This window comes from Zingiber officinale, chromosome 8A (assembly GCF_018446385.1).
Source record: "Zingiber officinale cultivar Zhangliang chromosome 8A, Zo_v1.1, whole genome shotgun sequence".
In the NCBI taxonomy this organism is placed as follows: domain Eukaryota; kingdom Viridiplantae; phylum Streptophyta; class Magnoliopsida; order Zingiberales; family Zingiberaceae; genus Zingiber; species Zingiber officinale.
This window is the reverse complement of record NC_056000.1, coordinates 61002374-61011079: the sequence shown is the minus strand read 5'-3', so window position 1 is coordinate 61011079 and position 8706 is coordinate 61002374. Positions and strand designations below refer to the sequence as shown.

The 8706-nt window shown below is 35.2% G+C and overlaps 1 protein-coding gene across 3 annotated transcripts; it reads left to right on the top strand.

Annotated features, from left to right (window-relative positions):
• The first annotated feature begins 729 nt into the window (after positions 1 to 729).
• On the top strand, positions 730 to 4080 carry LOC122009225 (protein BCCIP homolog). Of its 3 annotated transcripts, none has more exons than XM_042565304.1 (7): positions 730 to 1186; positions 1295 to 1392; positions 1610 to 1781; positions 1849 to 1925; positions 2010 to 2261; positions 2347 to 3068; positions 3893 to 4080. In XM_042565304.1, the coding sequence occupies exons 2-6, from the start codon at positions 1321 to 1323 to the stop codon at positions 2353 to 2355; spliced, it is 582 nt and encodes a 193-aa protein (XP_042421238.1). In that variant the 5' UTR covers positions 730 to 1186; positions 1295 to 1320; the 3' UTR covers positions 2356 to 3068; positions 3893 to 4080. The 3 variants fall into 3 exon arrangements, with proteins under 3 accessions (XP_042421238.1, XP_042421237.1, XP_042421236.1); XM_042565303.1 differs by having other exon boundaries at positions 2339 to 3068; XM_042565302.1 differs by having other exon boundaries at positions 2010 to 3068.
• The last annotated feature ends 4626 nt before the right edge of the window (positions 4081 to 8706 follow it).

Sequence of the window (8706 nt, the reverse complement as noted above, 5' to 3'; positions counted from 1 at the left end):
TGGGGTTCCGGATTCTTACCACCGGATCAAGTGAGTTGTCAGTAACTTACTTAATTAGTGGACATTCGACATCTTAAACACAGGGAGACTAACACACTCATAATAAGAAGGAGCCCAAAATGTAATTTGGGATTGGTGCGGTAGTTCAATAATAGTTCTCTAGTGGAATGAATTATTATTGATAAAATTAAGTTGTGTGTTCGGGGTGAACACAGGATGCTTACACTACAAGAAATTTGTGATTTCACAACACTTAAAAGACAACACTTTTTTTAAAAAGCGTTATCTTTTTTCTTTTTACAACGCTTTTAGTGAAAAGCGTTATCTATATTTTATATTTTTAATTAAAGACAATGCTTTTTAACCTAATATTGTCTATTAGTGTTTTTTTTAGAGTCAAAGACAATATTTTTTGAAAAGCGTTGTCTATTAATGTTTTTAATATATGCAACAACTATATTTTTAACAAATCTACTCCACGGAAAATTCCCATTTGCAAAAACTCTAAGGGTGCGTTTGGTTTGCACCGTTTTCATTTTCATTTTCTGGAAAACGCACGTTTTCTAGAAAATAGAAAATGACTTTTTGTAATTATCTGTTTTTCTAGAAAACGATAGTCAATTTTTTAGAAAACGCGCGCGAAAAACGTAAACCAAACACCATTTTCAGAAAACGCGCGTACCAAACGCCCCCTAAGGAAAACCTAGTTTCCAACACTCATCTCCGCCGAAACACTTAACAAACCATCTCTGCCAAAATCGAAGCCTCCTTCATCCTCGTCGCTGGCCAAGCCACCCCTCACCGTCTACAACGTTGATTCATCATAACCACGTCGGATACAACTTCGCCCTCTTCAGTGTTTCATCCTTGCCTTCCGCTGCCTCGTCTGACGCCGAAAGGGGGGACAAATCTCGAGCCTACGCTTCTCTCCCTAAGGATTGTCCTCTTTGGAGTAGATCAGGCCGCCATGCTCGACCTCTCATCGGGGGTGGCTGGGAGTGTTTCCTCGTCTACCTCGATGTACTCTTCGTCTTCGTCGGCGTTTTCAATTTCCAGTAGCAATATGTTTTAGTACAAGGATGGTGTGCCCCAACGATCCCTTGCAGCATAGTTTGAGGATGGGCTTCTAGGGTTCTCGCATTTCCACCCTGGGGTGCCGAGGAAGGTGCCAAGATCACCTTACAAGGTGAGTACTTTTGCTTCGATTTGTCTTTGAGCTTAATTTTATAGGTTTTAGGGAGAAACATTGGACTTCGAAGAATTTGATAGGTAAGAAAATTTGAACCTTTTCTAGTTCTGGTTCTCAAATTTGAAGCTGACATGGACATCGAAGCATATAGTGAAGAATCCAAATGTTCTGTCATTGATCATGGAGAAGAGGTTGATGTCCAGGTATGTTGTCCTAGAAATTGTCATTCACAAAGGATTGATCAAGCCTTGCTTCACAGGGAATCATTTCCTAGTTTCAGACAAAAAGTTCAAGTCTTTGCTAGATTTTGTTGTGTTAACTTAAAATTCAGTTTATGACATGTTTCTTCTTGTTGCTTATGTTTCTTGTTTCTCCTATTTTGTATTGAAAATTTTTAGTGATATTTAGTTCTTAATTCAGGAAAAACTTATGGTTCCACTATTGAGGAGACACATGAACCACCAACGACCTTCGAAGCGACATGGTGTCCCAATTGTCCATGCCTTTCTTGGATTCTCTTCCTTTGCTCGGACTATTTTATTCAGCTGCTTTGCCCCTGCCTATTCGCATTCCGCCTTCATTAAGCCACTAGGTTTTGTCACTTCTTCCCTCTCTTTGTCTTTTCCATTTCTTCTTCTAACATCATCTCATTTTCTAAGATTCCATTCCTGAGCTGAAACCCACTAAATGTCTTGAACATGTCAAATTTGAAGAAGTGGATGAAGACGAGGAACAAGTAAGAGAACTGCTTCCATGCGTTTTACATCCTAATTTATTATGATTTAGAGCTAACACTTGATATTGGCTGTGCTTGGGTTAGGTTGACATGCTACATGCAGATTTTGGGTTCTTTGACCCTAAGCCGGGGGATTTTAGTGGGGTGAAACTTCTTCTTCACAATTGCCTTGGCAACAAGCCATGGGACCTCACTGGTTTTGTGGATTTGATCTTGGAGCAGACAACTGTTGGTACAGTTGTCAAATTGGATGAGCAAGATGAAGTAGGGCATGTAAATGATGATGATGGTGGTCCTTTTGGCATTATCAGTGTTATTAATCTGCAAAGATACCAGGTCATCCTTAGTAAACCTATGTCATCTTTTGCTTTGCTCATTTTTTGTGCTGCAATATGAAGTTTTATTGCTCCCAGCATCACAGATGAATTAAGTAACTCAAAGGGTTCTTGCTTGAAGCATGTACTGAGGAATCCACAAACTAAAAGATGAAGACATATTTGGAATGACAAGTGGGTGATGTGGGCCTTTTAGTTTCTCAACGCTTTGTCAACTGCCCCTACCAGTTAGTGCCTCCATGGTATGATGCATTATTTGATGAGATAGCATAGGCAACTGAAGATGAGGTTAGCAACAAACGGTTGTACATGAAACAACTTTAAAGGTGCATTTGTCTTTTGGTTATTTATACTTCTACTTGTTTCTTTCAGCCAACGTAGGAGTTTAGGGATTCCTTTTGTTTCAAGTATTATGTGTTGGTTACTAGAAGTTTTGAGGTAGATTGATTGCCTTATCATTGGGGTTAGTTTGCATTAGTATTCTTGGGTTGTTGGTCATCAATAATTGTAGCCAAGATAAAGAACAATTAGTATTCTCTTTCTCATGAAATACTAACAGCTATGGTCATTGTAAGTGATGTCTCTCAAGTAGTGTGTAGCAAAGCAAACATGAAGGGCGATGTTGATTTTAGGGACTCTATAATATATATATCAAGCCAAAGGACGAGATTTTTTAAGAGGTTCTATGGAAGTAAGTTAAATTGCAAAGCTTACTGACAAAATCTTTCACATTTTTTCTCTCGATTTCAGCTGAGCTCACTTTCATTTACTTTTTCTTTGCGTGCTGCGAGGTCATCTCCTAGTTGAGGTATGCATGGTGTTTTCTTGCGGTGATTCATTACTCATTTCTTACTAAGCATTTATATGTTAACAATATGAAAATGTTTTCAATGTTTTATAACTTATTAGCATTTGGTGGATATATGCTACTACTTTCCATATTGGCATTCTCACTTTTATCTTATGATATTTAGCAACTAGTTAATGTCATGCAAGGTATTTATGACAACCAAATTTAATAAACCTTGCTCTGTCTTTTAAGTGTCTTATCACAACTCACATTCGTATTTTACCTTAAATTAAATTGTTCTAATAAAAGGACATTGAATGAATTATCTTTTTTTTTTTTATCTAAATTTGGAAATCTATGAAATAATGCTAGACAAAGATTTCAATGCAACATATTTAGATGAATGCCTTCTTCAAGTTTAGAGTAAATCTAGAGAACTAAAGAAATATCCAACAGAATTTTATTATGCAAAGTTTTTGGACAAATAAAATCATATCACCCACTCTTTTTAACTGTAACTTAATAGTTCATATATTAATGATCACTTCTTTATCATTTATCATAATGGTTGGCAGAAACATGCACAATTGTTTAGTGTCTTCAAAGGATCTTGATTGATAAGATTATCCCTACAAAATAAGAAATATATGGTTATTTGCCGATCATGACTTGTTCTCTTTGTTTATTTATTTTAGTTAGTTATGTCAATTTAATCAAGTCTTTCAGGATGCCTCAATTCCTACTGTAAAATTTATACTTTCAAACGTTAATGAAAGCGTCCAACTAAAGGTCAGTGTTCTATATATACTCTCAATTCCTATCATTTAATTATTTTTTGCCAGAATTGGAAGGTCAATGCTGAATGGAGGTATCCAACTGAAGATAGATAGGTGGATGTTTCAACCGAAGATGGATTGGTTTCACATGCCAATTATCTTCAAATCTGGATGATGTCTGGTTAATGTTTGTGTTAAGCAATGTATCTATTATTTTGGGAACTATCTTCGAATCTAGATATGTCAAGTTCCGAGTCTAAACCTAAAAGAACAAATAGATTAAACTTTGGATCAAACGTGTTAAGTTCCGCAGGCGATCCAAGTTTAATTTAAAAGAACACATGGTAGCTAGGAAAAGGTTCAGACCTTTGTACAAAATTTTTGTACAGTGGAACCATTAGGTTTTCCGAGTAGCAACCAACAATTGGTATCAGAGCTGGGGTTTTGCCTCTGTGTATTTGGTATTAGTTTAATTATGCACATGCCATACATAATTTAGGCAGGATAATAGTAGGATGTGCTAACTTTGTGGATGCAGGATCCAACTATTATGGCTTATAGTTATTATGTGTGTGATTGGACCCATAGACATGTCAAGGGCATTTTATTGTGTGTGCATGATTGTATTATAAAATACAGCAGGAGCTGTATTTAGTTTTATTAGGATTTTATTTTTTGATCTAGTTACATGTACATTCCTTTTATGGAATATAGGATCGATGGATGTAAATTTTATTTTATGTTCAATCTAGTTTACATGTACATTCCTTCGAAGAATATAGGATCGAAAAATGTAAAATTTTATTTATGTCGTTGATCTAATCTTAAAAGGCGTGGAACCTTTTGAGGATCAGAGGCGCAGCGGAACAAGGAGCAAGATGGATGCGACAACTAGACCCGGTGGCGGTGGCCAAAGATGGCAGCAGCTAGGGTTGGCGACACACGGAGGACAGCAATGATAAAAGTCATAATAGTTGAAAATTAGTTTTTCTATTTATTGCTTTTTATGCTGTGTTGTGTGTGCTTGTTAGTATACATGTTAGGTATACTAGCATAGTCAAAATTCCTCACTTTAAATAACTAAGTGGGAGAGGGATTTATTTTAAATAAATTCCACGGTCTCCATTACTGGTTTATAAGTGATGCAACAAGTTTGCGCGTTGGCTCTGAGTGCCTTCCTCCATATCGGATGAGCTTGTTTGCGGATCACTAACTTAAACTTCCATTTTGGATGACTATAGGAAATTAATTAAGAGCGTGTGATCTTCCCCATCCGAAGGGACACAATCTTATTAACGGACTTAGTGTCAAGTAATGGTATACACTTAGGCACGTCTAATAGTATCCTCCCCATCGGAGTCACTGCTATTATTTGTGTGATCGAAGAAAACCAACTATTGATTTGTCAAATAAATAAGTTGACAAGATAATAAAATTAAAAACCCACTCTTACAAATGTTGGGTTTTTGTATACGTCCACACTATCGTGGCATACAAAATTCAAGGTGTATGAGGTAATTTTATTTGTCAGGTTGACGAGAAAATAAAATTAATGGGAAAAACTCCTCTTACAAATGTTTAATTTCGTATACGTCCACACTATCGTGGCATACAAAATTTACGGTGTTTGAGGTAATTTTATTTGTCATAAAGATTTATTGACAAGATAATTAATGAGTAAAACCCTCCTCTTACAAATGTTTAAATTTTGTATACGTCCACACTATCGTGGCATGCAAAATTCACGGTGTTTGAGGTGTTGGTGAATTTAAATAATTTTGTTTGAGGAATCAATGTTATTTTAAATTCAAAAGTTTTGACCAAATATTTGATCAAAGAAAGATCAACTATTAATTTTATTCGTCATAAAGTAAAGTTGACGAGATAATAAAATTAATGGATAAAATCTCTTCGTTGTATATCCACACTATCGTGGTATACAAAATTCATGGGATTTTAAGGAATTGATCTTGACCAAATATTTTGTGATTCTTAGGATTTAAAATGATCACAATTCCCTAGTTGTTATACTATAGAAAAGACTTAGTAGTCCCGATTGTAATGATTGGAAATATGACTTGGACATTAAGGTAGTCTATCTTTTTAGAACTAAAGAACAATATAGGTGTATTTAATTCATTAGTTGAAACATGTTTAGTGGTGTTATCTACCAGAACCTGGAGTGTAGATACAGATGCCATTAATCATGTTTGCAATTCATTGCAGGGTTCCAGGAAACCTGACAACTAAATGAAAATTAAAAAAACACCGTCCACATGGGCACTGCTATAAAAATGACAGCTGTTGCAGTGGGAGATGTTTATCCTTTGATAAGAATAAAATATGGATTTTAAGTAATTGTCTTTACGTACCAAGTTTAGAAAGAACTAGTTTTCAGTTTCTAAACTATTTAACGAACTTGATATTCTGTCTCTTTTAATAACAAAGTTGTTATTAAGAAAAAAAGGGAAGTTATCTGTTCTGGTACGTTGGTTGGCAATTTATAAATCCAATAACTCCCACGATGCAACAAATGGAAATTAGTAACACATCTTCTAACTTTAAGAGAAAGCAACCTTCGGAAATGAACAAATTATATCTTTGGCATCTAGAGCTAGGTTATATTAACTTGAGTAGGATTCATTGGTAGCTGATGAACTTTTGGGTTCATTGGTAGTGGAAATCTTTCCAACCTGCGAATCTTATTTGGAAGGAAAAATAACCAAGAAGCTTTTAAGTATAAGGGGTTTGGAGCCAAAGATACATTGGAATAGGTTCATTCTGATTTGTGTGATCCTATGACAAGAGTTAGTATCGAATATTTCGTCTATTTTATAGACAACTATTCAAGATACAGATACATTTACTTGATGTGCCGCAAGTCTAAGTGCTTTAATTAGTTCAAAGAGTACGAGGCTGATGTGGAGAAACGTCAAAGTAAAAGTATCAAGACACTACGGTGAGATCGTAGTGGCAAGTATCTCTTGCGAGAATTTAGGAGTCACTTATCATAAGTAGGGATTCAATCCCAACTAACTGCACCTGGTACACCCCTACAGAATGGTGTAGAAAAAGGAAGGTATAGGACTCTTATGAAAATAAGTAGATTGATGATGAGTTATTTGGAAAATTACCAAATTCATTTTAAGGATATACTCTGGAAACGGAAGTGAACATAGTACCTTCCAAAGTCAGAACTCTCTACTCATATAGAATTGCTAAATAGGCATAAGCCTATTTTGAAGCATATTCGAATTCGGGTAGTCCATCACATATGCTGAAGAGAGACAATGATAAGTTGGACAAGAATTCACTTGTTTGTAAGTTATCCTAGAGAAACGAAAGTAGGTTTATAGTCTTAAAAATCAGAAGGTCATTGTTAGCATCAATGTTCGATTTTTAGAAAAGGACTATGTAATAAACCACAAGCCCATAAGTAAATTTGTTCTTAAAGAAATTATAAAGGACATGTCTAATCTAGTACCAACTGTACAAGATGAAATATCACAAGAAACTGCAACACGTATCACAATTGATACACAATTATAGACAGTACATCATCGTAGTGGGAGGGTTGTCAAACAACCAAAATGATTCATGTTTTGGGAGAGTTTTTGGACTTGATCCCAAATGAACATGAGTCTGATCCCGGAAATATGATGAAACACTCCAAAATAAAGATGCAGCATCTTGACAAAGAGCAATGAATACAGAATTAGAATATATGTATTCTAATCAAATCTGGAAGCTTGTAGAACCACCAGATGGTGTAAAAGCCATTGGGTGAAAATATGTCTACAATAGGAAAAGATGGATAGACAGGAAGGTGGAAACTTTCAAAGCAAGGCTTGATGAAAAAGAAAACTTTTTCACTAGTAGTCATGCTTAAGTCTATCCGGATTCTTTTATCTATTTAGCAAGTGGATGTCAAGACAGCATTCCTTAATGGAAGTCTTAAAAAAAAACATCCATACAAAGTAACCAGAAGAGTTCATTGCAAAGGGCAAAGAGCATCTTGTGTGCAAGCTCAATCAGTCTATGGACTGAGGTAAAGCTTCAAGGTCTTGGAAAATCCGGTTTATCAAAGTTATCCAGACCTATGGATTTATTTAGTAACCGGATAAGTCTTGTGTATACAAAAGGTGTGATGGAAACGTGGTGGTATTTCTTGTACTATACGTAGATTACATTTTTGATAGTTGAAAACAATATCAAGGTGTTATCGGAGGTAAGGGTATGGTTGTCCAAGCAATTCGTTATAAAGGACTTAGAAAAATAAGCACATATTCTTGGGAACAAGGTTCGCAAGAAAAGAATGTTGTGCTTATCTCAAGCTTTATATAACAAGCTCGTTCACTATGTGAAAATCGACAATAGACTTCGGATATTATCCGAAGTAATAGGCAGATAATTACCGAAGTAGATGCACGTGAAGTAAAAGGGTCAATTTTTTTACTTCACCACACTTTCACCGAAGTCTATCACCGGTCCAAAACCGGTTCAAAATTGGACCGTTTTCGAAGTAAAAAAACTCTATTACTTCATCGAGACCAGTAAAATGATCGAAGTAGTTGATGTTATATTACTTCATAGGTTTCATTATTTGATGAAGTAAAATAGGTATACAACTTCACAAATTTTGAATTCTGGTGCAGTAAAAGTTTAGTTTTACTTCTGCATAATTTGTCTTGGTTGAAGTATTTATTATTGTATTACTTCATCGTAATATAGAAGTAATAGAGTATATTTTACTACAACAATAAAATCAATGTAGCGAAGTAATTTATACGAACTACTTCATAAATTTGATCAGTAGTGAAGTAAATAATTTTTTTAACTACACCACCATTTAAATTTAGTGAAGTCTTGTTTGTCGTATT

What these genes read in the sequence shown, in the direction of transcription:
- LOC122009225 (XM_042565302.1), top strand. Translation starts at nt 1,321, where the DNA reads ATGGACATCGAAGCATATAGTGAAGAATCCAAATGTTCTGTCATTGAT. An exon ending in CGCCTTCATTAAGCCACTAG is followed by an intron (nt 1,782 to 1,848) that starts GTTTTGTCACTT and finishes TCATTTTCTAAG; the next exon opens with ATTCCATTCCTGAGCTGAAA. An exon ending in TGGATGAAGACGAGGAACAA is followed by an intron (nt 1,926 to 2,009) that starts GTAAGAGAACTG and finishes TGCTTGGGTTAG; the next exon opens with GTTGACATGCTACATGCAGA.